Genomic DNA, 26,606 nt, shown 5'->3' on the forward strand with positions numbered 1-26,606 from the left:
TGGTGAGAGAGCAATTGTAGGGAAGAATAATCCATTAGGAGCATCTGGATGCATACCCTGCAGCCACAATTTGTCCCTGGTGTTCTTACTTTCTTCTCCTTAATCGTATTCCCTGCCTGCTGGAGTGTGAGCAGCATTTCAGTCACTGGAATCACTTTACTAGGACATATCACTTGGAATTGCTTCAGAGATGATTTAATCTTTGTACAATGCTTTGAATTTGTAAGTAATATTATTGCTATGATACCTCGCTCTCTCCTGGAGGATTCCCCTGCTACTGCGAATTTTCATGGAATTATGGCTAGAATTGCCTGGCAGACTGGATTCTCTCATCTTTTTTTTCAGGCCAGCCAGTCAGGAGAACAGCAATGTGCACTATCTGGGACAACATCCCAAAGTAAACACCCGCACAAAGGGCTCTGAGTAATGTTGTAGTAATTCCTGATCACAGAAGTGCCTTCAGGGAAACACGAGATGGATTCCCTTTTAAAACCACATAAAATAATAGCAGGGTTTTGTTACTGCTTTAGTCAAGCCAACATACATCCCCTTCCCTCAGAAAGTAATAAAACAGCAAATTGCCCCAAATGGGCCCAGTTTTGTTCAGACAACAATGCAAGTCATAAAATCAATAATATCTCAAAACAATTGCCCAGAGCTGAACAATGGGATACACTGGGTGAAAGCTAAGCAGGAGTAATGCTCCCTTAAGGGAAGACTCATCACATATCACAGAATGCAGCAAGGAAGAGTGACAGCCAGAAAAGCCTGAATTTTGATTTGTGGCAACACAGACTCATAGGGAGGAAAAAAAAACCAAACCAAAACAACCTTCTACTGTAAAAAAAACCCCAAACAAAACCCCAAACAAAAAGACTACCACCACCACCACAACAACAACAACAAAAAACCAAACAAGAAAACCAAACAAACAAAAAAAAACCCAATCAGAAAAAGAAGACTTTCTAAGTGTACTCTGATGGGAACCTTTCCATGTTCAAAAGGGTCCAGAGACCAATCTGTGAGCAAAACTCACCTTTCCACTGACATTCCAAGTGGGAACCTGAGAAGGAATGAAGTGCTTGAACACCTGCACAGCTCCAGGACTAAATCGGTTCAGCTCTTCTGGGGAAAGGAAATTCAGAAAGGAAATACAATGGAAACAGGCACAGAACTCAGGTCAGTGATTTTTAGTTCCTCAGTCTTATCCTTCATTTCCAAATATCCCTGCAAGACCATGTGTATATTCTACTCCTCTGAATGTATCACTGAACTCGGCAGCATTTGTCATTTCCCAGATCCCAGTAACTCCATTCCCTCCTGCTTCCTAAACTAATCCTGAGTGACAGCATGTAGATCTAATGCTTTGAAAGCATTATTTAAAAGCCAAATGTGCTCCGTCAGGAACCGCAGCAAACCTGGAAGCAGCAGGTCAGTTTATGCTGTTCCGCAGAGCTCAGGCCGGGAATTCAGCGGTGTGGTTCCCCATCTGTCGGCAGGAGCAAGGAGTAACACGGGAGCTCCTCAGGAAAACAGATTCGGATTCAGACGGAGTCAAGGGCCCCGTTCTGTTTTCCTTAGAAACGTCAACCCCTGATTTCACAACCTGGGGAAAAGAGCTGCCCTCCACGTGGGAAACGTCCCTGCCATGCTCGGTGGAGAGGTTTTAGAGGAACATGGACTTGTATAAAATCCATGAGTATAGATTTGATAGATCACAGCCAGGAAGGGGAATGCACAGGAAACAACACTTTGAATAGTTGGAGTAGGAAAAATCTCCACACCTCCATGTCCTTGCTGTGAAATTTGAGTTAGGATTTCTGTATGTCTGTGAGCACGAGAGGGTCCCTAATCCAGGGAATAACGGGGCACGCTCCAAGTGCGGTTTAGCAGTCACTGCTCCATCGTTGTGGAATTCTCTGCTGAGCTGCACTAACCCCAGCTATGGTAATTAACGACTCACTTGGAAAGGAGCCTGATTTAAAGCTGAGCTCTCTCCAGCAAGTGCCAAACATGAAGCAGGAAAGTACCTGGGCAGAGAAAAGCTCCCTGGAGAAACCTGTACACAAACATATGAGTCTCCTGCTAATCTGCTCTTAGAAGAAATTCTAAGGTTCTGGCACAAGGTGAAACCACCTCTTTTGTTGATTTAGTGAACAATATTCCATCTGAAATCACATCGCTGTGTGAAGAGGCACGAAGGCACAGGTATCCCTCTGCCCTGAGGGTTATCTCTGGAGCTGTGGCTGCTATTGATTTGTTGGTTCCTTCTCTTTTGAATCTCGATGTTAGGAAATTGAAACTTCCAAAAGATCTGGGCTCAGCCTTCTTGATACTGAAACAGGGCTTTAGCCTAGGAAGACCTCTAATCTACAAATTTTGTCTGAAAGTTTTTTATTTAAATGGGGGAGGAAGAAAGGAAAAAGAGGAAGAGAAGGAGCAGTGAGACAGAAAGGATTGTATTTTTGACTAGGGCATGTTGCTATTTTGGGGCAAAGGGTTCTGAGTGAAAGATGAGACTGAGGAATAAAGGAGAGGACAGAGAAGAAAAGTCGTGAAGCAGAACTGGAAATACCTGCTGGGACTGACCAAGATCGGGGTCTGAGAGGGGCAGCGGCGGATGCTCCTCCTCATGGCCCCAACATACGGAACAGCTGCTGTTTCCCTCAGACATGGACCTGTACTACGTAAGTGTAAAACTAATATTTGGGCTGGGCCATTAATCACTGTTAAGGGGCCCTTTTATCTCCAGTAAACTCCTTCCTGACAGTGCGTCCCACAAGCCAGGCTTTGCATGCAGCGGCCTTGTGTATACTGAAGTCAAAGCCAAATGTTCCACCCTGGACAGGAATTAACATCCTACACAAAATGGGAATTGTCAAAGGCACAAGTAACCTCTGCTGCTTTGTTAACCCAAAATGTTCCTGATTTTAATTAACTTTGGTTTTATTCTGGTGTGAGGAATTTGAGGCAGCCAGTAAAACAGAAAAGTGCTGAAAGACACAGCTCTGGAACTCAGCATCACATTTTTGGTCTAGGAAAACCAAGTCTGTTTGAACAAGACTTTTCTGGCACAGGAAAATTGAGTATTGTTGCTGCTGAAAAAGAAACCAGGTGATCTCTCCAATACCTGCTAGTCCAAAACAAAGATCACTTTTAGTACAGAACAGCAGCCCATCATCACTTTAAGAGACAGGGAGTATTTTCCTTTTTTTTTATATTTAATCAGACCAGTAACCATATCTGTGTTTCACTTGCCCTTGCCCTAAATTGCATTATTTGTGAACAAATGTGCATATGGCAAAACAGCACTACTGCCATCCCTATATATGACCACTTTATCTCTTAATTATTTATCTGTTAATTAATGAGCAAAAGCATCACTTAACAATATCACTCCTGAGCATCTCTCAAGTGTCCAGTCCTTCCTCAGAAGGATTTGGGAACCAGGACTCCATTCCATTCAACAGCTTTTAAAAGGCCAAATGGTTAAAATCCTGTAGCCCTTCCAAAGCTCTCTGTAATGCTGTACAGTCCAGTGAATAAGAAGGGAGAAAGCAATCCTGACACTTAGAACAACGCCAGGAGGGAGGTCCCAGCTATCACCAGAGCTTCGCCGCATCCTTCCCCCGGGCTGGCGCTGCAGCAGGGACCTCCGGAGCACCCAGGACCCGCACCTCGGCACCTCCCGCGGGTGCCAGAACCCCCGGCTCCGCACGGCAGCATCTCCGGCGGGTGCCAACAGCCGCCGGAGGGTCCCGCCGGCCCCGAGCCCGGGCAGGGAGGCGGCGGCGAGAGCGGCCACGCTGGGCCGGGGCCGGGCGCGGGGCCGATCCGGGTGGCCCCTCCCTGCTCCCCGCCCGGAGAACAGGGGGAACCCGTCCGGCCGGTCTGGCGGCGGCTCCCAGGGAGCCGGGGCGGGCGCGGAGCCGGCGAGGCTCGGGAGGCGCTGACCGAGCGAGCGGGGACCCGCGGGCACAGGTGGGGCCGGGGGGCTCCCGCCCAGCGGCGGCTGCGGGGCGGGGGCTGCGGGCTGCGGGGCTGCGGGGCTGCGGGGCTGCGGGGCTGCGGGGCTGCGGGGTCGGTGCCGCCCGCAGCCGCGGGGCGGTGGCGCGGTGCATCCATCACCACCAGGTTCGTCCAGCGCCACCTCCGCAGGTGCCGCGCCCGGAGCGGGCCGGGGGTCGGGCAGGGCTGTGTGCCGGCCCGCCCCGCCGCACAGGACGGACCGGAGCTGACCCCGGGCGCACCCGGAACGCCTTCCCCTCCGTTCTCTCTCCTTCCCAGTACCCCCTGCTCGGAGCGGGGACTCCGACGCGTTGTTTTGGGAGGTTTAAAGCCCGGCGGGACAGCGCGTTCGGCAGCGCCCACCCGAACCCCGCGGGAATCAGCGTCCCCGTCGCTCCCACCCGCGGGATGTGCGCCCGGTGATCGTCGAACTCAGCGCAGAGTCTCTCCAGTCTGGAAGTTTAAGGACAGCGCAGGAGTTCGCTGGGAGGTGAGGTAAGGCACGGGGAGCCAGCGCAGCTCGGCTGTCTCCGGTCTCCCCGAGCCCCCCGGGCACTGACGCGCTCTCGTGGCCTTGGGCTGGTTGCCCTGCTCCCGGCTTTCCCCCCCATATCTATAAATGATGAAAACAGCCTTCAGGGCTGCAGGGTGATTACTCATCAGTCAGTGTTTATACAGCCATCAAAGCAGCAATAGGTTTCTGCATTAAGGAACGCTAATTCTGCAACAGAAAATACTGGAAAAGTTACTTGTGAGGTCAGTGACTTTCTTGGAAAACAAAAACAAAAATCGGTGTCTTGATCCTGTTACCTCGTGCTTTCGTGCTTTGTGCCTATAGTTTAAATAGCATCCCTTCCTTGGAGTCGGGATGGAGCTGTGCTAAATGGAGCAGCTAATGGAGCATTTCGCCGCTGGCTCGGGTGTCAGCAGCAGCGGTTTGAAACCGAAGAGGCCAAACTGCACAGGGAGCTCTGGCAGGGGATGGTGCTGGTAATGAGTAACAGTGCGGGGCGTTTGGTCTCTGGGCTGAGGGGTGTCTGGGTGCATGGCTGTGGAGACCCAGGGCCGCTGGGACTTGGGGTGGCCACCTGGCCCTTGAGCAGTCCCCATCTGTGTGGCTGCTGCTGGAGTCCCTGGATTTAACTCCGTGTAAGTGTCTGTGCTGGTTCAGGCTTGCTCACAGACTTCTGTTTGGGTGTGGGTTTTGGTTTGTCTTTCTCCTCAAAGCCTGGTTTAGAAGTCGAGTAGTATTTGGCCATTTTGAAGTTTTCCTTGCCAGCTTCTGCACTGGTGTTCACCTTAGAGTGTGGTTGCTTTCGTAACTGTCCCAGGCCTGTGTTTGTCTCTGTGTTAACTTGTAGGTATCACAGAGATTATTTTCGGTAACTTCTAAACTGTTCTCACTTAATTCTGCCATATAAGACAGCGTGTGAATGTTCTGGATCTTTGCTTTGGAGTTTGGAATGGTGAATTCCAAAAGCCACTTGCACTGAAGCTATTTTAAAATGAGCTGCAATTTATTTCCCTGCTCTGTTGTCGGTGTGGCTGTTGTTTGAGGGCCGAGTAATGACAGCGGCCTGAGCATGAAGCGTTGCCTGCTCTTAAACGTGGGAAGGGGGTCGGTTGGTGTCGTTTCAGATCTGAGGGGTTTTGATGCTCTTCCTCGGCGTGGGCTTTGTCAGGCTCTGTTAAATGAGATGCTTTGTGCAGCTGTAATTGAATGCAGGACGTTTGCCAGGAGCTTCTGAAACCCAACCCTGGCTCTGTCAGTGACTTACCCAATGGCCTTGGGCAAATCACTTAACCTCTCTGTTTCTGTGCTTGTCGGGGTGAAGGGCATGATTCTCATTCAACACTGATTCTGAGCCCTGCTCAGCAGGTGCCGAGCTCTGTGACAGCACTGCTTTTTGGCAAGTTTACAGAATCCCTCTGGAACGTGTGCTGGGTTTTCCCCGCGTGTTCTGATATACACTTGAAATATGTTTTTCATTTGACGATTTGACAGTTGATGGTGATAGGAAAGACGTGCTCTAATGCCTTTACAAACAGGGTATGGGTGTTAATGTCTTTGAAGTGTCTCCACCAACCTCAAGCCACAAGTTTGTCACAGAGCCTGGACAGTTTGACTTCTGAACCTTAGGGTAATAGGACAAATGGGCCCACACAAAGTCTATTGCAGAAGCCAGATAGGCTGAACTTCTGAACTCTGAGGTAAAATGACACGTTCAAGGGGGAATATGTGGTAGATGGTTTGGAAAGGCTGTACCTTCCTGGTACCTCAGCCGATGGGGAAAGGAAGAGGGCAATATGCAGCCGGGAGTTTGGGATAAAAGGAGGCTGCACCCTCCAAAACGGAGAGAGAGAAACCCCACAGGGGTGTGCCCCAGAGGGCTCTCCCTTTATTTGAATAAAGTTGCAGGACTCCTCTGTCTCCTTGGTGGACACTGGCTTTTCATAGTGATTCTTCCTCACAATGGACAATTTCAGCATGGGTGCTCTTGGGTACAATGATGCGCAGGGAGATGTAGAACAAAGTAATAAAAGAAAAAAGGGAGTGAGGAGGAGCAGTGTAAGGAAAATAGGAAATAAATCAAGGAAAGAACCATTTGCTGAAGTGACTTTGTCCCTGAGAGGAGGGAGAGGAGCAGCATGGGAAGGTCTGGAGAACCAAGCAGAAATCTCTCTTTTTCTTCAGAAATTTTGCAAGGCAAATTAATTTCACGATTTTTCTAAAGAATACTTTTTTGTTATTGCATGCACACAAGGTGGAAGTCAGCCAAAAAACCATTTTCTACATTGTTTCATTGCAGATGGAGCCTGATTTGAAGCTGAACATGGGATTCTCCGTGAGAGGCTGGTGCCAGCATCTGTGATGCAGTCTGGGCTTCAGTCACATACTCCATTGGATAAAGGTCAGTTAGGAAAATGGCTTCAGTGTCCATTGCAGATGCTGTCAGAAAAGGTGTATTCATGAATTCTTCAATCTTGGTAGCAGGAAGTAACCTTTGTTTTGTGCAGTTAAAAATATCTGCTGGTTTTGATGGTGAGGGTGATAGCTAGGAAAAAACTCTCTATAAAGTTCCAAAAATCTTCTACTCCAAACAGTGCAGTTAAATGTGCACCAAAATAGTTCGTTTTTTCCTCCACTAACCTCAAGATAGGCTGTGGTATAACATGGAACTTGAGAGCAAGGTAACACCCTCTAAGGGGCAGGTTGAAACCCCTTCAGAGTGTGCTGGAACCTGCAGCTTGAGCAAAGGTTACCAACCCTCTTATCTTCTGCAAAGATAGCTTACCTTGCCTTGGACTTTAAATGATGGAACCCTGCAGACCTGTTAATAAGAAATCCTAGGGCAGATAATGGGGAAAATGATGCTTTCGTTTCTCCAATGCCACGTCTTCAACCATTTCTGCGTAGCCTCAGGCAGCTGGACCTATAGATTGCAGATCTCTCTTTCTCGGGGTGATTTTCTGTTAAATTCTTGGTGTCTAGTTAATCTCTTCCTTGTGTCAAATCCTGTTGGCTCATCTGGATAAATTAATTATATTGTAATGTCCTTCATACTTATTTTCATACAAGTTTTAATAAATAGCTACACTGGGGAGTACACAATAGCCTCTGCTTTTTATTTTTATTTTTATTTTTTTCCCCAAGATGGGACTTGAACATTTGTCAGCAGCACAAAACTGTACCCTCTCCTCTCTCCAGAGGGTTTTAGGGTCTTGGTGTCTCCACTTGCTTGAACAGGTCTGCAGTGTGTTCAGGGCAGGAACAGTCACCTCTCTGCAGCCAGGTTTGGCAAGAGCAGCTTTTTAAAGTAAGATTTTCAGAGCTTGGCAGTGCCAGAGTATTGCAGTTTTACCGTGGTGTTTGCCTCCTGATGGGGCAGGTAATTGGGATCATTATGGCATCGGAGGAGGGACTGGGGTGGTTCCTTGCAAAGGAAAGATCTGTGGGTGTTGCAAGATTGGCTGTGCACAATAGCAATTAAAAAGTCTCTTGGAGCTGGAATTAGTCCTTAATCTTCAGAGTTTGTACAGCCTCCAGAGCAGTTGTGGGTGCCTGTGTTAAGGTAGTATTGTCAGTCAAATAGAGACACTTTGTATTTAAAAATGGTGTGTGCAAAATGAGGGGCTGGGTGCTCGGCAGCACTCGATGGTGCAGCCAGGCTGACTCACCTGGGACCTGTCACTTGTAGAACAGGATCCCCAAGGATTTCTCATGTTGCAGGGAGAGCTGGAATCTTTGGTGGTTCTGTTGTGTGGAGATCTCAGCTATGACATGTTGTGGTGTCCTGGGTTGTGTGAGTGCATGACTTGCCCTCGAGCATTTTATCTGCAGCCATACTGGAATCACTCCAATTTTAACCTTTTGGGGGTGATTCTGAGTCACCTCATGCTAGGCACGTGTTGGCAGGTTCCAGTGGGAACTGTTTCCAGGGTCACAGTGCAGGGAAGGTGTGTAGGGTCAGGAGCTGGGTTTGATTACCTTACGCTCTCGAGGCTCCGCTGGCTCAAAGTACGTACCTGAACTCCTGAGCTCGCCTTTCTCCGGGGTATTCCAGGAGCTGGGCTTTACTTTTCTTGGGGTGCATGTGACAGCCAGTGTGTTTCAGAACAAAAGACTGAGGGAAATCATCCCCTTCAACATATAATTTTTGGGTGTTCAGTTACTGTAAAGTAGTCATTCAGGGACATGACTGGAGCTGTTGTGTGTGAAATAGCTCTACAAACTCATCAGCTTTAAGCATGTAATTTGCATGGCAATCTACCTGAAGCTCAGTAGTGTTTGGAGTGAAGGTTGTTTCCTTGGCCCATTTGTGCTGATTCATGCTATTTTAACTGCTGCTTTCCTCTCAAAATGTCATAAAGATTATCTGGAAGGTTTGAGTTGTTCAGAAGCCCTTCTATCTGCCTGTCCAAGCACTTGTTACCTGTAACATTTCATATCTGCTTTGAGTAATCAGTGATCCAATCTCACCTATTGGAAGCAAATCTAGTTTATGATTTGCCTGTTTCTCTGCAGCAGCTCTGGTTCCAGGGAGATGAGTTCCTGAATACATTTTTAGTGAAGGCCGATACTTGTTGCTGCCTGAAGATACCATCCACAGATACTCTGCAAAAGCCTTTGGCTGGGATCCCTGAGGGACAGCAGAAACGCAATACCCTGCTGTTGAAGGCCTTGGCTTCCGACCATGCTTTGGGGGAGTTAAAAATAACTGTAGGAGCATTAACTGGTACCAGTTGGGTCATTATTGGGCTGGAGCGTGGATCATGACCCAAGAGTGGATCCTGGACTGTCTTTGCAATTCCAAACTTCAGGTTTCAAGTGCTGTTAGAGCCGTCCCTGAAACCTGTGCCCATGGATGAAGAATCATTCTGAAACCTCTCAGGGTATAAGCTGGGGTGTGGACTCAAGCCCCTTGAATACAGGTGTCTGCTCTGGTGGAGCCATCCAAGTGCTCTGTGGGCTCTGATTTCTCCTTTGGGTGCTGGGGTTGCCACCCTGATAGCATCTGCTCGGTTGCTGTTCCCTACGGGGCTTTGTCTGTGTTCCCATTTTGGCTCTGGCTCTCTGTTACTGGTGAGGTGAGCAGTGTAAGACAGCTGAAGGTGGCAGAATCGTTACTGCTCTCTCTTAGGGAAAATGTAATTGGGGTGATCCTGCATCTGCCAGAAGGTCCTTGTGGGAACCCCACCGCAGAGGTTGATGTTGGACATGGCTTTCTAGCACAGTTTTGGGAGCTTGTATTCAGCCCTCCCATAAGCAGGTTTTGTTTTGCAATGCTGAGTCCTTCTCCAGTAACACGTAGTAAAGAAATAAATCTTACATGTCTGTGGATCAGGCTTTGCACTTAAGTCCTTTTTTTAATACCAAGTTAAATCAGTGAAACGTCTTGCTGTAGCTTTTTTGTCCTATTTTACCTTGAGACCTGAAGCAATTCAGAAGGATCTCTCTGAGTTACTTTTTGTACTGTTTGTGTTTGCTTTATGATTCTTGCTTAAAATACTGATGTTGTTGTGTTCTGAAAGAACAGTGCATGGCCAGGTTTGAGCAGCTGTTGAGCTTGGCACTGCCAGAGTGCGTGAGGTTGTGCAGAATATGGTGCCAAGGACAGGAACATGCTGGGTGTGAGCTGTGCACAGTCTGTGGTGGCCAGCAGGTGTGTAATGGTGAGGCTTGTGCATTTTAATCCTTTTGCTATACATGTCCCTTGTTCTAGATGGATTTTTTAACTTTCAGGGCACTTTGAGTGATCTGATTTGCAGGAAATCACCCCAGATTCTTGCAGTAGTGTCATGTGCAGTGACTCTCCAGAGAAGAATTTAGTGTAAGATTGGTTTTGGTTATTTACTGCCTTGAAACAAATTCAGTAAATGGAGTTTTTACAAGGTTTAATTTATTCCAGATTATCTGGTGCTTGCCCTGAGGCAGGAGTAGACACAAAACCTGAGTGACTGAAGCACTGTGGAGTTTGCCCTTTGAGTAAATAAACTAGGTCAGGTATACTTAAACATGTGCTTAATACTGTTTTGATCTCCTTTACCTCCCCACATATCCATACCGCTGTTGGATCAGCAGGATTTCCCAATTTAGCAGGCAGAGCTGGGAGCTGGGCATTGCTCCCCACCTGCCCAGGCAGTGTGAACTGATGCTTCCTCTAGACTGAAGTGGTTAATGTAAGGTTTTCTGATCTGAAACTGATCTGAAGCAGTGTGAAACCCCTGTTGTCAAGTCAGGAACTAGAAAATGAGGACCATGCAGCCAAGAACCAGCTTTGTAAAGTGTTCTTTGAGTATTTTATCAAACAGTGTTTAACAACTGTGTTGTTCTATCTCAGGCCCTCCATGAACTGTTTCCACAGTCCTCAGAATAGTGACCACATCAAAAATCAGTAGTGGCCTCCTCTCTTCTTGCCATGTTTGTTCCTCTTTAGTTTCTGCTGTGTGCTTCCTGCATCCAGGTGCTGCTGGGTGTGTGCTCCCCTGTCTTACCTGCTGCCTCAGGATTAGTTGGCATCTCTGCTGCCCCGTGCTGTCAGTTCCTCCCATCTCCCCTTTCACATCATGATCACTCCCCACCTTCCTCTGAACTTCTGACACGGCGCTGCCATCCCAGCCCTTTTCTTCTAGACTAGGTGTCAAGAAACTTAACTCTAAACCAATTTGTCAGGCTGTCACTGGAGGACTCCTTTGCCCTGGGTCCCTCAGCAGTTCTCATCCGTCTCCCGACTGTGGGAGCTTTTCTGCAGGCTCCTGGCCAGCCCCGGGCACCATTCCATTGCCTCCTGCAGAATGCTAATGGTGTGCCCGCAGCACAGAGCACTTGTGCTGCATGCAGGGTAACACTTAATGAGATCGCCTTTCTTAACGAGGTTTTCCAGTCGGCAGTTTAGTTCTTTGAGAAGGGAAAGTGACTACAGTTAATTTAACCTTACCCCAGCAGATCGCTTCGCTGGCATCCGTTCCCAGTGTGTTCCCAGTCAGCATCACAGGCTGCTGCTGGTGGCATTGTAGGAATTGCCATGCAGCCACGCATCTGTAATGCAAAGCAAAAGCAGCATGTTTTTGATATCTCATCTAACCCTTCGCATGACTAATTAGTTCATTAATCATTAAGCAGTTAATCAGTAAAGATTAATAGACTGACAGCTGAATCTCTGTGTGCCAGGGATTGTTTTGGTGTCTGTAGAGTGAGAGCTAATCAAAGATCTGGTGGCATTTTTTGTTCTAGGGACTGTGCATGTGAGGAACTTGTTTCCCCCAGCAGTCCCCATGAGAGGTGTTAGCAGGACAGAAAGAGCTAAAGAACCGAAAAGAGGAGAAATAAACCAAAATATCACAATGAGGTATTCAGGGGCCTGAGTTGGAGCTTGAGGTGTATTCCCTAACTCCAAGGCTATTTAGGAAAACATGATCTGTCAGAGAAGTCTCAGATTCCACACTTCTGTTAGTGACCTGCTGTCATACTTCTGGCTAATTCCATCAGGGAGAAGCCTCCAACAGCTTGGGTGGGTCTTGGGAGAGGTTGTGTGGATTCCTGTAAACTCAGCCTGGTGAGTTTGGTGTATTTTGTGGGCTGTCAGTCTGTGCTGGGCGGGCCCTGCAGCGCTGTGGCTTGGGAGCATGGCCTACCTTGGGCTCCCTGCCAGCAGCCTGTCACTGGAGCAGCATAGTCAGTGCTCATGGAATATTCATCTCACTCTTATAGGAGATATTAGGGAGGGGAGACAATTCAGCTTTGCAAAACCAGAGGCTGCGGGGGATGTCAGCAGGTTTGGTGCTGGCCCTGCTGGTTGCTGACTTTGTTAGCAAAGGCAATGCCACGGTGGTGAGGCAGGTCGAGGGCCAAGCTGGGAAGCTGATGTGTAGTTCAGGATTAGAATCACACCCAGTGATGGCTGGAGATGTCCAGAGTCGAGGCACAGCAGAAGGGCACACGGGCATGGCCACAGCTCAGCTGGAGACCATCCCTCCTCTGATACAGCTCAGGGCTGAGCCAAAATGTCTCCATGGTGTCCTCGAGTGTTCGGACACCCAAGGTGTGGGATCTTTCAGTGACAAACACTGATGTTCAGCCCGTGGGAAGAGAGAGGAAGCAAGGCTGATTTGGGTGAGGCTAGGCAGGCTGGAATGAAGGACCAGCTGTGTGACCCGAATCCTGGATGTCTGACCTGGTGCTGGGTGCCCGGCTCTGTGTCCCACTGTGGCCAAGCAGAGCTCCAGCTCCTGTGGCTCCTCAGGGCATGCTGTAATGGCCACTGGGAGGCACGTGTTTGTGGGCTCCCCAATTCCTATGTCCTGTGTTGGGAGCACAGGGTGTTCCTGGGGCTGTAGCGTGTAATTACACGTAGCAGAACAGTAATGAAGGGCTGGCTGGGACAAGAACTGCCCTCTGACTCTGGTCTGTGCTGGAAAACTGAGCCTCTGCCCTGTGCTGTTCTGGGCAAACTGGTTTCACATGTGGGGTTTGGTGACCAGCACCAGCAGAGTAAAATTAGAGATGTGGTTTCCAGCACTTGCTACGTGAGCTCTTTTCCCTAACTTGTCCAAAATGCTGGCAGGGTGCTAGCAGCATGATCTCGGAAAGGGATTCAGAGACCACCTTCGAGGAGGATTCCCAGCCCAACGATGAGGTGGTGCCGTACAGTGATGATGAAACAGAGGATGAGTTGGACGGTCAGCAGCCTGGGGCTGAACCGGGACTGAACCAAACCAGCAGGGATGCTGAGGAGAGCCGAGATCCTGGGAAAAAAGGTAACATCATGAACTTGATTTGGGGTGTACATGATCCTGGATGCAGAGGCTAAGCCTCAGGGAGTGATTGGACTTCTGTGCTTATTTGTCAGGTAGAGTTTGGAATGGCCTATCTGACTCTGGAAGAGTAATTGATGGCAATTCAGTTTAACAAATGTCAGAACGAAACTCAGCTTCATTCCAACCTGCAGCCCAGTTCTGTGCCACTGCTCCTTGCGTAATGAGCTGCATGGTGACCGCCTCTTAATTAAGGCAGGCCCTGGATGCACACGGCCTGTGGTCTGGAAACTGTTCAGACAGACCTTCAGGTACTTTTTTACCCGAGCCTCTGGAAACAGGCTCCAGCGCAAGCATTTTGCTGTGCTCAGTCAGTGTTTTCCCTGGATTTCTGCTTGTGCAGAGCAGATTTCCACCTCACTGCTCATTTTGTAGCCTCATGAGTTTCCTGAAAGGCAAAAAGTGAGTAGGAGGAGCTCAAAGGAACCGGCAGGTACAGGCTGTGGCTGCCGCCAGCGTAGCAGCATCAGTGGGAGGAGCCTTTCTGGCATCCCTGTTCTGAACCTCTGCCCAAGAATCATCTGTAGCTCCCTTAAATTCCCTTTTCTCAGTGCTGCAACATGAGTATTTTCAATGTAACCAGAGCCTGTTTAATTTATACAGATTTCTTCCTGTTTGTGTGAGAACAGTTGATCACCTCTCGTTTCATAACCACCTGTTACGTCTTTTCATTTTACAAGCGCCTGTCACATGTTTAGTTTAAGGGATTTTTTTATGATGAAATCCTTTAAAGTTGATGAATTACCAAAGCAGCTTGCCAAATATTAGGTACTAGCACTACAGTTTAAGGTAGTTTTGAGGAGCTTCCTTCCTGCAGGTTTTACCTCAGACCTAATTTGCCAGCTTTCCATCATTTTTATCAACACTGCAATGTTTATGGAATGTGGTAAAGAAATGTTTATGCAGACTTTATGTTTTCTTTCATGCCCTGTCATTTTGACAAAATTTAGTAGCTTTCTCAATTCATGCTTATAATCTTTTAACTCAAAACCTGGTTATTCAAGATAAATATTTCTCTATTATCTTCTGGGCTTGTAACCAAGGTGCTGGGAATGAAAGTTGTGTAGTCACAGGAAAGGTCCAGATATGTCAGTCCAGAATTTACTCTATGGTGGGTGGAAAATAAAAAGTCTTTGCACTTGGATTTGGGTTTTGAAGTGTTAATCACAGCCGTGCCAGGCCCCACGCCTCTGCCGCTGGGAGTTGCACCCCATCCATGGGTGAAGAGGAGCCCGTGAAACCAGGAAGAGCACCCATTAAGGACAATCACTGTGGGATGGAGGAAAGGGGGAGATGCTTGGCAAATGAGTCAGGAAAGCTGCATTTCGAAATCCTGCCTGCGTCATCCTTCCCAGGCAGGCAGAGCTCCTGGGAGCCGGCTTCGAAACGTGGGGAATGAGATCCCTGGATGCAGGCAGGGCCGGAGTGTGGCTGTGGGTAGCAGGGTGTCTGTGCTGCAGGTTTGAGGGAATGGGAGCTGAAGGATCTGGGAGGGAAAGGGGTGGCCCGTGAAAGAGCGGGCACAGAAAATTACATGATAGATGCAATTCCTGTTCCTGGGTTTTCTCACAATCAAACAAAACTGGTGGCGAAGAAATAAAATGAGCACTTCAGATTTGTACTTTTTTATGGGTGTGAATGAAAACCATGGCACAGCGTGGTTAAATCAAATAAAAAGGTGAACTGAGCTTTTCGTTTCCAGAAAGACAGACATCCGGGTTGGAGTGCTTAGCGCTTCACTGGTGTCACAGAAGCAAACCAAAGGAGAGGAGAGAAGGGAATTCAGCGTGAATAGATGTTACTCTGCAGGTTTCCCACAGAACTTTCATATGTTAAGCAATACTTCTTCCTACCTCTGAATATACTTGAGTTGCTAATAAGGACAAACAGCCCGGAAATGTCTTGAAAAGCTTTTCTTAGGGATATGTAAGCAGGTACCAGCCTTGCTTCAGTTGAAAGTACCTTTAGAAGATGGGACTGAGAGAAAACCTGAAAGTGGCAGATCTGTTCCCTCATGTATATAACAATTTTTGATCCCTTTTGTCCCTTCCAGACTGCAGCTGGCAAGTTAAAGCAAACGATCAGCGTTTCTATGACCAGCCGGGCTTCAAGAGAACAATCTTCCTGTGCTTCAAGAAAAGCAAATATGCGGTAAATTGTCTTATCCCAATGAGGTGCTAATTGCCGGGTGAATGCTTCCTTAATCCCGGTAAGATCTTTGGAACGGCTGGTGAGTGGTGTAAAAGCCACCGTTCACAATTCCTCAGTGTTTCCAGCAGAGGTGGGAGGGAGAATAACTGGGTTGGGATTTTGGAATGGAAAATCAAGGTATCAAGAGACGTATTTAAGGTGAGATAGAGAATTAGAAGCTTAAAAATATGCACTGTACATTTGTGTTGGAAGGAGAAGCTCTGCTGTGTGACTGATGTTTGGATTTCTCCCACAGGGAAATGCAATTAAGACATACAAGTACAACCCCATCACTTTTTTACCTCTGAATCTGTTTGAACAGTTTAAGAGAGCAGCCAACTTCTATTTCCTTGTTCTTCTCATATTGCAGGTAAGCAAGATGGAGAATACTCACTGTGAAGGGAATTAGAGCTCAATATTTACAACACAATTCAGTGCTGTCCTGTCAGGGAATTGAGGGGCACTGTCTGAACTGCTGCAGAGATCAAACCCATCATAACAGAAACATGCAACAAATATGGATTAGCTGGGATGAGCAAGTTGCACAGTATTAGAATGAACTCGTTGTAGAGCTCATGAATTTCATGAGGAAAAAATGTTTCTTGAGTTCATGTCATAAATCAGAAACACCAACATAATATATGAGCCAGTGTTGTTAAAGGGAAGCTGATTCCGAGGTAGGGTGACAGCCAAACTCTTCCCACAGAATTTTGTTCATATTCACAACCTGACGTAAAATTCTCTCTGATGTGTTGGTTTTTTTCTCTAGTCAGATCACTTTGAAATATCTCTGAATTAAGTTTGATTGATGATCCTGTACTGAACTGATTTTATTGCTCTTTTGTAGTCGATTCCCCAAATAACTACCTTGTCATGGTATACAACACTGGTGCCCTTGCTCTTGGTGCTGGGAATAACTGCAGTCAAAGACCTGGCAGATGACATTGTAAGAACCATGTTCTGTTAATATAAAAAGCAAAACCCACCCAGTGTAGCTCATTTCTCCTGACACAGAGCAGGGAGTACATTCTTTGCTCCGGTTTCAGGCTCGTCACAGGATGGACAATGAGGTCAATAACAGGAAATGTGATGTCATCAAGGATGGAAGGTTTGTGTGTTCCCCCCTGAGCTCTGTAAGTGATGATCGTTGCCCTGTTGCTAAGCTTTGTCACAGATCTGAAGCTGTAGATGATAGGAAAGGTTCAACTCTGTTCTCTGAAAAATCTAACTGAAGCTGGAAGAGAATTGCTTAAAGGAGTAATTTAAAGTTACTTCTCTGGCACTAAATCTGTGCTAAGAGCAACTTCTTTGGAGAGAAGGACAGGAGTTCATAATAGGTGAAGTGGGAAGAGAAGAGGTAGGTTGACTTCTGAGCTGTAGACCCTCAACTAAATTGCAGTTTCCCAAAAGCAAACCCACAGCATACCAAGAGGTCAGTTTTTTTCTCCTAAGGGAAGTTTGGTATTTTAAGGTTTATAGAGTGCATAGTGTTCTAGATTAAACAGTAATAATTATTAAACTATCTTGATATTAGGTTCAAAACCACAAAATGGAAAGATATTAAAGTTGGTGATATCATTCGTCTGAAGAAAAATACTTTTGTTCCTGTAAGTGCTTCAGATATATTTGTTTTATGTTTCTAGAGAGTTCTGTAGGAATCTTGACCTGGCTTTCTTTGATGTCTATTTATTTGTTTTCTAGGCTGATATTTTGCTGCTGTCCAGCTCAGAACCAAACAGTCTGTGCTACGTGGAGACAGCTGAACTGGATGGGTAAGGTTCTACTTAAGCATGTCTTGGAGTTAATTTGGGCTGACTAGGAAAAGAGCAAGGATTGTGTACGTCAGAGTCTGCTTGTTAAGCCACACCTAGGGAACTGTATTCAGCTCCTGATTCCCACAATTCAAGAATCATTAAAAATTGTCCACTGGAGTGCTACAGACACATCAAAACTGTTGGAGAATGTGACATAGGAAGAAAGGGGGAAGGACATGGATTTATTTTTCACTTTAGTATAGCTTGTCCAGAGAAGTAGTGGTACCTTAAGTTAATTGTTTTCAAACTTCTCTCCTGTATATATGGTTTTAATAAAATCACCTTTTTATCCTTTCTTCTTAGTGAGACTAACTTAAAATTCAAAATGGCCCTAGAGGTGACACACAGACACCTTCAGGAAGAAAGTGCCCTGGCAGACTTTGATGGTTGGTACAGTTCTACACCTAACGCTCTTAAAATACAGCTCAAATTGCTTGCAAGTCAATAAAAGTAAAGCTACTTCTATAGTGGGTTCAAATCAATGCATTTGGATTTAACTTGTACATTAAACACATTCTCCTTCAAATTTTCTAGGTCTGGTTGAATGCGAAGAACCCAATAACCGGCTGGATAAGTTTACAGGAACATTATCCTGGAGAGACTCAAATTATTCCCTGGATACTGACAAGATTTTGTTGCGTGGCTGTAAGATCAGGAATACGGACTTCTGCCATGGAATGGTCATATTTGCAGGTGTGTAATACTTCTGCACTAAAAGCACACCTGTAGAGTGAAAAAGAATCTTCACCCTATAGACATCAACTGTATTTCATGTCCCACTTTGGTAAAACTGTAATACCAACATGTGTTTGCTTATTCTATCTTTCCCTTTTTTTAATTTTTCACTCTTTATTTTTAGGTGCTGACACAAAAATAATGAAAAATAGTGGAAAGACAAGATTTAAAAGGACAAAAATTGACTCCCTTATGAACTACATGGTTTATACTGTAAGCCTTTCTGTTTAAAATTTACATTTTAAGTGAAGAGTGAATGAAAAGTTAGGCAGCTTCTCTCTGTGTGTGTGTAATAAATATGTTTCAACATGTTCTGGCCTGCTGAGCTGGGATGGAGTAGGAGGAAATCTAAAAGGTGCCTTTGTGGGAAAGGTTTGCTCCATTTCTCCTCACAAATACCTGTCATATTCCATTTGGAACATGGGGATTGGGATTTAAGTCGAGCAAATATTTCTGAAGTGTGAGAGGCCTCTCTGTGCCCTGTAGATCATCGTGGTCCTTATCCTTCTGTCGGCTGGGCTGGCCATCGGACACACCTACTGGGAGCAGCAGATTGGCAACTCCTCCTGGTACCTCTACGACGCACAGGACTTAAGCCCTGCCTACCGGGGCTTCCTCAACTTCTGGGGATACATCATTGTCCTCAACACCATGGTTCCCATTTCCCTCTATGTGAGGTAGGGCAATACCTGAGGAGGCGTCATTATGTGGAACTGTGAGCTGCAGCTGGGAGTGAGAACATTCCTCCTCTTTCATTTAGTGTGGAAGTGATTCGCTTTGGCCAAAGCTATTTCATCAACTGGGACCTGCAGATGTACTACGCTGAGAAGGACACGGCTGCCAAGGCCAGGACCACCACGCTGAACGAGCAGCTGGGGCAGATCCAGTACATCTTCTCTGACAAGACTGGAACCCTTACACAGAACATCATGACCTTTAAAAAGTGTTGCATAAATGGGCAAAGATACGGTAAGTCTGTGCAAAGCCTGTGCAAAGGAGGAGGAGGAGGAATTTTAATGCCTGTGGGAGATCAGGTGCATACAAGTTCTCTTAGTTCCAACTGAACTTCCACAATTCAGACCTGGCACTGGCTAAAGCATAGGGTTGAATTGTTGGGGTTTTCCCGCTTACAAAGTGGAAATTGAGGAACTTTAGTGGGAACTTCCCAGTTTTGAGAAAAACCGAAAATCAGTAATTTGCACAATTTTTTGTGCAAATTATTTTATTATTTATTTACTTTTATTATTTATTTAATATTTATTTATTATTATTTTTTACTTTCACTAGAAATGCTTTGGGGACAAAGTCTAGAAACAGACAAGGAGATTTTAGTAAGAGCAGCAGTTCGTCCTTTTCCTTTCCTTCCAGTCCTAGGGCCATACATGTCCTAGATATGTTTTGCTTTGTGGTGAAAGCTTTGTTGTGCCTGGTCCCCCTGACTGTGGGTGCTTGCCTTGCAGGAGGCTGCCGGGATGCAGCGGGACAGCTCCAGGGCCACCCCGAGGTAAGTTCATCTGAGCCACCGCTGCATCCCGGTCTGTGGAACGGGAACATTCCCTCGCCAAGGCGCGGAGAGATGCAAGTGGGCACAAAGCAATGGCACCTATGGTAACTCAAACTCTCTCCCCCTGTTTTCTAAGCAGCAAGTAGATTTCAGCTGGAATGTGTACGCAGATGGAAAGTTCTTGTTCTATGATCACTATCTGATAGAGCAAATAAAGTCTGGAAAGGAGCCAGAAATCCAGAAGTTCTTTTTTCTGCTTGCTATTTGTCACACAGTCATGGCTGACACTTCTGATGGTGAGTATTGTTTTCCCTGTGTAGCAGGAAACAGTAATTCAAAACCAGTTCCACAAGGGAGAGATCCACAACTAATGCTGATCCCATAAGGGAGGAGTGTTAGGCTGCCCTTTTAAATGAAACAAAACTAAATGCAGAGGTAATCAGCTATTGAATTCATGGATATGAAACAGAGGGTTGGAAGATTGGATTAAAACATGGAATATTAATATTGCTTTACTCCCATCTTTGTAAAATCTCTGTGAAACCAACAGTGTCCTGTCCTTTCTTGCTCCTAATGTTTTTGGGGTTGTTTCCACTCATTGCATTGGTGTCTCTGGCCAAGGATTTGTCTTTTGGATCTTCTTTTGAAAATATTTAAATGACAGGACTAAGAAATTAAGATATTGAGGCAGAAAACGTGGAGTTTTTGCTTTAATACGTGGAGGGAAGCAGGCTGAGGACTGATCCCGTTTGGGAAGTACATGTGACAGAGTGGGGGGGTCCATGGTCCCTGTTCTCTGTGTGCACTGCTGTCGGGTGCTGCAGCAGTGTCCAGCTGTTTCCTCAGGTGTGTCCTGGCTGCAATCCTACAGGTCAGCTCAATTACCAGGCAGCTTCCCCGGACGAGGGGGCCCTGGTGACGGCCGCCCGGAACTTCGGGTACGTTTTCCTCTCCCGAACACAGAACACCATCACGATAAGTGAGATGGGGGTCAAGAGGACCTACGATGTCCTGGCCATACTGGATTTCAACAGCGACAGGAAGCGGATGTCTGTCATTGGTAAGCTGATTGCCACCAGCCTGCATGGAGAAAGTCACTTGTATTTCAGGAGTGAAAAGGGACGTGCAAGGGAAGCTGGAGTCAAGAACTAACAGCTGTGTGACAGTCCTGGGACGCACTTGAGTCCACTGAAGAAGAAATGCCATCTTGTACTTTTGGTACTTGGCAGTTGGCTGAAAAATCCAATCTGAAATTATTCCTTTATGTAAGTGTGCCACCTCTGCTGTTTCCCTCCGCAGTAAGAGAATCTGGTGGCAAAATCAGGCTGTATTGCAAAGGAGCTGATACGGTGATTTACGAGCGGCTGCACCCCAGCAATCCAAAGAGAGAAGCCACAGAAGAGGCACTCGATGTATGTTTGTATTTTGTATGCTGTTTTTAAAACAAAAATGGTTTATTTCTGACAACAGTGTTATTAATTTCCTTTTCCTAAGCTATTAACACAAATGAAAACCTGCAGTTGGTTCTGAAAGTTGGACTTGTTCTGTCAAACTTGTCAAATGCTCATGCTCTTACTCTCATGTTTGGATTGCAAATGAAGAGTTTTCTTTTGTGGATATGTGTGGTTTTAATTATTTTTCAGGTCTTTGCAAATGAAACTCTCAGGACACTCTGCCTGTGCTATAGAGACATAAGCCAGGATGAATTTGAAGTGTGGAATAAAAAGTTTGTGGAGGCCAGTTTAGCTACAAGTCACCGAGATGAAGCTCTGGACAAAGTGTATGAGGAAATAGAAAAAAACTTGATTGTAAGGAGCTGTACATTTTTAGTACATTTCAATTCTTATAATAAAAGAAACATATTTCAATGCTACTAACCACCTGTATTTCAAATCCCTTCCAGCTGCTTGGTGCAACGGCTATTGAAGACAAACTACAGGATGGAGTTCCAGAAACTATCTCCAGACTCTCCAAAGCAGACATTAAAATCTGGGTGCTTACTGGTGACAAAAAAGGTGGGGTTGCTTACAGCCAAACAGCTAAAAACAGGATTTTTTTTCATGTTCATCTATACTGGTATTGAAAGGGAATTCTCATACTGAAATGTAAATTGAAAATTACTTAAGAGCACTTGAGGTGCTTCTAGCTGCTCCCAACAATTACTTGTGACAGAACTTTCAGTAAATACTTTCTTCTCTTAATTTTTTTTTTTGTAGAAACTGCTGAAAATATCGGATTTTCTTGTGAACTCTTAACAGAGGAAACAGCCATCTGCTATGGAGAAGAGACCAGGCAAGTGAAAACACAGAGGAGTTCATTTTCAGGATTTTCAGTCTGGGACTGACCTAGCTTAAAGTTTATCTTTGACTTTTCTGTAATAGTTTCCCCCTTTCTTCCAGTGCTCTCCTTCAAACGAGGCTGGAAAACCAGAGGAACAGGGCTGGATCCAGTCCACATTCCTCTCTCAGAATGAACGAGCCCTTCTTCCAGGGCAGCAGAGATCGGGCTCTAATCATCACTGGCTCCTGGCTGGTATGTACAAAGGCTGTTCTCCTGAGTGTTTGAGATTTTGGGGCATCACCAGGATACAGTGTCCCTCACCGAGGACTCTGTTCCATTGTCTGCATGAGCAGTTCATTAAAATGCCAGAAATGGATGCTGGGAGCATAATGATCTCAGGTGTGTTGTTAGGCAGTGCCTGGAGTAGGACTGGAAGTGGTGCAGAAGGGAACATAGTAAGTTTTTTTTTTCCCCCACAGAATGAAATCCTGCTGGAGAAGAAAAAGAAGAAAAAGAAACTTAAACTGAAATTCCCCAGAACAGCAGAAGAGAAGAAAAAGCAAACTGAGAAAAGGAGAAGGGCAGAGGCCTACAAGGAGCAGCAGCAGAAGAACTTTGTGGATCTGGCCTGTGAGTGCAGGGCTGTGATCTGCTGCCGCGTGACGCCCAAGCAGAAGGCCATGGTGGTGGAACTGGTGAAGAAGTACAAGAAGGCCATCACCCTGGCCATCGGGGACGGGGCCAATGACGTGAACATGATCAAAAGTAAGGCAGCTATGGAGCTCTCTCGCTAGGACAGATCTCCTCTGGCCTGCTCCTGCGGTCTCTCCACTGTCCCTCTCTGTCAGAAGACTCTTCCATCTGCTTTGCTGCCATGGGGCTTTTAGCTTCTGTGCCTGTTTCCCTTTCTGAGGAAGAACTTTAGGAAATGGTTAGTGGTTTTTCTGATCTATTTTATTTTTTTCCGTAGACATTCCCTGAGCAGGGACTCAAATCCCGTCTGTTCTCATGCTGTGCGTTACAGAAGTGTAATATAAAGACCAAAGCAGTAGCTTGACTGCCCCTTGCCTGGTGGCATTAGCCATCCTGGATGGTACCTGCTACTCTTTGAACAGCTTCCCAAGAGATCCCAGTGAGAAAAAAACATCTGGGATAGGGTTTATGTCCTGAGGGTGTTTGTAAACTGCCTAGCCAGTTTGTTTAGGACTTTACTTACTCTGTCTCACCGCTTGGTTCTCCTTTGGTCGAATTTCCCAGGTGCATTCTGACAGAACAAGCACTGAGAGAGAATCCAGGTGACAGTAGAGATGTGGCCCCAGTCATGTTCCTGTCCCTTTGTCCAACCTAGTGTGTGGTGTTTGTCTCCTTCACCCAGCTGCCCACATTGGAGTTGGGATCAGTGGCCAGGAGGGGATGCAGGCTGTCATGTCCAGTGACTACTCCTTCGGACAGTTCCGCTACCTCCAGCGGCTGCTGCTGGTCCATGGGCGCTGGTCGTACATCAGGATGTGCAAGTTTCTGAGATACTTCTTCTACAAAAACTTTGCTTTCACACTAGTCCACATCTGGTACTCGTTCTTCAATGGCTTCTCTGCCCAGGTAGGAAGGTGTGCTTGTGTGGGATAACAACAAGCAGATGCTTTTGTCACTGTGGAACAGCAAAGGCTTAACCTGCAAAGTGTCAGGAACGTGAAGTTGTCACCAGTGATTTCTGCAGGAGGATTTGATGAGCACTGAGCGAGTTAGTTACAAGCAGTTGGGTTTGATTCCAGAGCACTAGAGTCAGGATTGTGGTTGCATGGGGAGGAAGGTTTGGAAGGAGTGGGGCAGCTTATCACAGACTAAAGAGTTTCAGCAGAGCCTTGAGCCAAGGTGCTGCTGCCTTTGGGTGAACACCAAGACAGGGGAACTTAGAGCTGTAGTAGAGCACATGTGAGTTTTCTCAGGAACTGGAGGGGAAGGATGTAATAAAATGAAGTCACTAAGTCCTGCAATTCCCCCTCTGTTGCAGACAGCCTATGAGGACTGGTTCATCACGCTGTACAACGTGCTGTATTCCAGTCTCCCGGTCCTGCTTGTCGGCTTGCTCGACCAGGTATCCCCACGTTGTTAAAACAGATGGATCCAAAGGCATCTACCACCAGGTCTTTAAATTACACTGGTTGCCTTGTCCATGAAACAAGAGGGGTTTGGTTTTGTGGCTTTTAAGAATGCTTTCCTTTTGCGCTACTCTGTGCAAATCACTGCTATTGGAAAGAGAAAGGGATCTGTCATTCCCGCTGGGACACTGTATAGTTCAGCTTCTCACTCTTCAAAGCTCATGTTGAGAATAACAATTCACAACAACTTCCTTTTGCTTTTTCCTCTTTATTAAGGACGTGAGCGACAAACTGAGCCTTCGCTTCCCCAGACTTTATGTTTTGGGCCAGAGAGATTTACTTTTCAACTACAAGAAGTTCTTTTTAAGTTTGCTCCATGGAGCTGTAACTTCACTGATCATCTTCTTCATCCCATACGGAGCCTACCTTAAATCTATGGGGCAAGATGGAGAAGCCCCTGCAGATTATCAGTCCTTTGCTGTCACAGCAGCATCCTCTCTGATATTTGTCGTCAATTTTCAGGCAAGTAAGCTTGGTTTCCTGAGCTATGGTGCTCTGAGAACACTTTCTGCTCACTGTTCTAAATTTCTCTGCTATAAAGGTAACAACGTGCAAAAAGTAGTTGACATTATTTGGAATTAATAAACTCATTTGGCATTTTTGTTTGCTTTTAGATTGGCCTGGATACATCTTACTGGACTTTTGTTAATGCTTTTTCAGTATTTGGGAGTATTGCACTTTACTTTGGGATCACATTTGACTTTCACAGTGCTGGAATCCACGTTCTCTTCCCTTCTGGCTTTCAGTTCACAGGTCAGTGGTTCTCAGTCCTGTCTCATGTAGCTTTGTCATAAACTTTTATGTTTAAGACATATAACTTTTGCTCCTTTTATTCCCAGGAACTGCTCCGAATGCTCTGCGACAGCCATACCTTTGGCTTACCATGATTTTATCCATTGCTATTTGCTTACTGCCTGTAGTGGCACAGCGCTTCTTATCCATGACAATCTGGCCTTCGGAGAGCGATAAAGTGAGTGAAATCTGTGTCATTTGGATGAATGGGGCAGGTGCTTATGTACAGGGGCTGGTGTCAGTGCTGAGGTGTAGGCTAGTGGAAGGTATCCCTGCCCATGGCAGCGGTGGGACGAGATGGCCTTTAAGGTCCCCTCCAATCCAAGCCATTCTGGGATTTTATGATAATGTTAGAGACAAGTAAGTGATGGTGGGAGAGCCACACAAGCCTGGCTTGGGTCCTGTGGGCGGAGGAGTGGCCGCAGGGCTGGCCAGAGAGCTCAGTGGGGACTGGTTCCTTGTGTGCCTGGCTGAGACCCAGTGACCCCACTGAGAACCCGTGAGGCTGCTGAGGGCCCCAGTTTGGGTTTAATTTAGGCTGGGCTGGAGGGCCAGGGTTACATGTCAGAGTGTAGGGGATAGGTTGGGCTGTTTCTGCTCTGCTTTAGCCAGCACGCAGCACACAGGTATGAAAACAGGTCAAGCTGTGGTGATGTTGTCCTAATGCATGACCCGATGTGTGATTGCGCGCGTGCAGATCCAGAGGAACCGTCGGAAGTACCTGCTGGAAGAGCTGCAGTGGAAGCGCCAGCAGAGCGCGTTCCGCCGCGGTGTCTCCGCCCGCCGCTCCGCCTACGCCTTCTCCCACCAGCGCGGCTACGCCGACCTGATCGCCTCGGGGCGCAGCATCCGCAAGCGGCGCGCCCCGCTGGACGCCGTGCTGGCCGGCAGCGGCGCGGGCTCCGGGGACACGCGGGAGACAAGCTGAGGGACTGCCTGGTGGGGAGGAGCTGTTCGTCCCAGCGATTGCACAAAACTGTTCTAAACAAACTCAGGATCTTCTTTAACCACGTGGCATAAGGATGTGAAGATTTTTATGTTTATCACAGAAGTTTCTGGGTTAGGACATGGAAACACAGAAAGGCCAAGAAGTTCTCCATGGAGCTACCGATCCTTGTGTGACTGCTCTGTGTGACAGTGAAGGGTACATGTGCTGGGAATGGAAACCCAGCAGTGTTGCTTTTTAGTGATACCTGGAATTGCAGACTTTTCACTTTTTAATACTATGTTGGTATAAAACTGCATCTACATTTCATATTTGTCTCTGAAAGCAATTTCCCTTGTGTGCTCCATTTCATTAGCTTCTCAGGCATGATGGCACATGGGGTGCTCAGCCCCGGAGAGGGCCCTGAATGCTCCCATCCGAGCTGTCACAGCTGAGCTGAGGAGATCTCTGGCAATAAACTCCAGCCAGTGTCAGATTATATTAGGAATCAGGATAGATCTGAGCTCTGGAAGCTGCCCCTGGAGCTGGCATAAGGTATTCATTTCAGTTCTGGGTAGAGTCAGTGATGGATAACTAGAAATCAGTCACTTTCATTGGAATGTATTTCACTTGCTGGTGCCTCAATTCTTAGAGTGTAAAAAGTGTTTTTATGAGTCTCTTTACATTTGCACATTCTTTACTCAAGTTGAGGTGTCTGAATGTTTCACTTTTATCTACTTCCCCCTCCCGAACTAAAGCTAATCATTGAAATGGTTTTATAGTAAAAATCATGACCTACAGCTCTCGTTCAATGGAATGTACATTTCAAAAGTGTAATGCTAATAAATATCCTAAAGTCTACGGCTTCCCTTGCAGTGACTTCG

At 46.5% G+C, this 26,606-nt stretch overlaps 1 protein-coding gene across 3 annotated transcripts; it reads left to right on the top strand.

Annotated features, from left to right (window-relative positions):
- Window positions 1–3,914: 3,914 nt before the first annotated feature.
- On the top strand, window positions 3,915–26,583 carry ATP8B1 (ATPase phospholipid transporting 8B1). 3 transcript variants are annotated; one of them, XM_069002013.1, is made up of 30 exons: window positions 3,915–3,981; window positions 4,288–4,503; window positions 6,819–6,920; window positions 13,074–13,266; window positions 15,377–15,474; window positions 15,770–15,883; window positions 16,361–16,459; window positions 16,560–16,621; window positions 17,048–17,120; window positions 17,215–17,285; window positions 17,631–17,713; window positions 17,862–18,020; window positions 18,187–18,275; window positions 18,549–18,739; window positions 18,823–19,031; window positions 19,523–19,566; window positions 19,706–19,862; window positions 20,438–20,626; window positions 20,866–20,978; window positions 21,210–21,374; window positions 21,470–21,581; window positions 21,783–21,858; window positions 21,966–22,098; window positions 22,326–22,611; window positions 23,222–23,445; window positions 23,858–23,941; window positions 24,222–24,467; window positions 24,620–24,758; window positions 24,845–24,975; window positions 25,495–26,583. In XM_069002013.1, exons 4-30 carry the CDS (start codon window positions 13,086–13,088, stop codon window positions 25,723–25,725), a joined length of 3,759 nt encoding a protein of 1,252 aa, XP_068858114.1. In that variant the 5' UTR covers window positions 3,915–3,981; window positions 4,288–4,503; window positions 6,819–6,920; window positions 13,074–13,085; the 3' UTR covers window positions 25,726–26,583. The 3 variants fall into 3 exon arrangements, with proteins under 3 accessions (XP_068858114.1, XP_068858116.1, XP_068858115.1); XM_069002015.1 differs by having other exon boundaries at window positions 4,288–4,498; XM_069002014.1 differs by lacking the exon at window positions 3,915–3,981 and having other exon boundaries at window positions 4,228–4,503.
- Window positions 26,584–26,606: the final 23 nt, after the last annotated feature.

This window comes from Aphelocoma coerulescens (genome assembly GCF_041296385.1).
Source record: "Aphelocoma coerulescens isolate FSJ_1873_10779 chromosome Z unlocalized genomic scaffold, UR_Acoe_1.0 ChrZ, whole genome shotgun sequence".
NCBI lineage: Eukaryota > Metazoa > Chordata > Aves > Passeriformes > Corvidae > Aphelocoma > Aphelocoma coerulescens.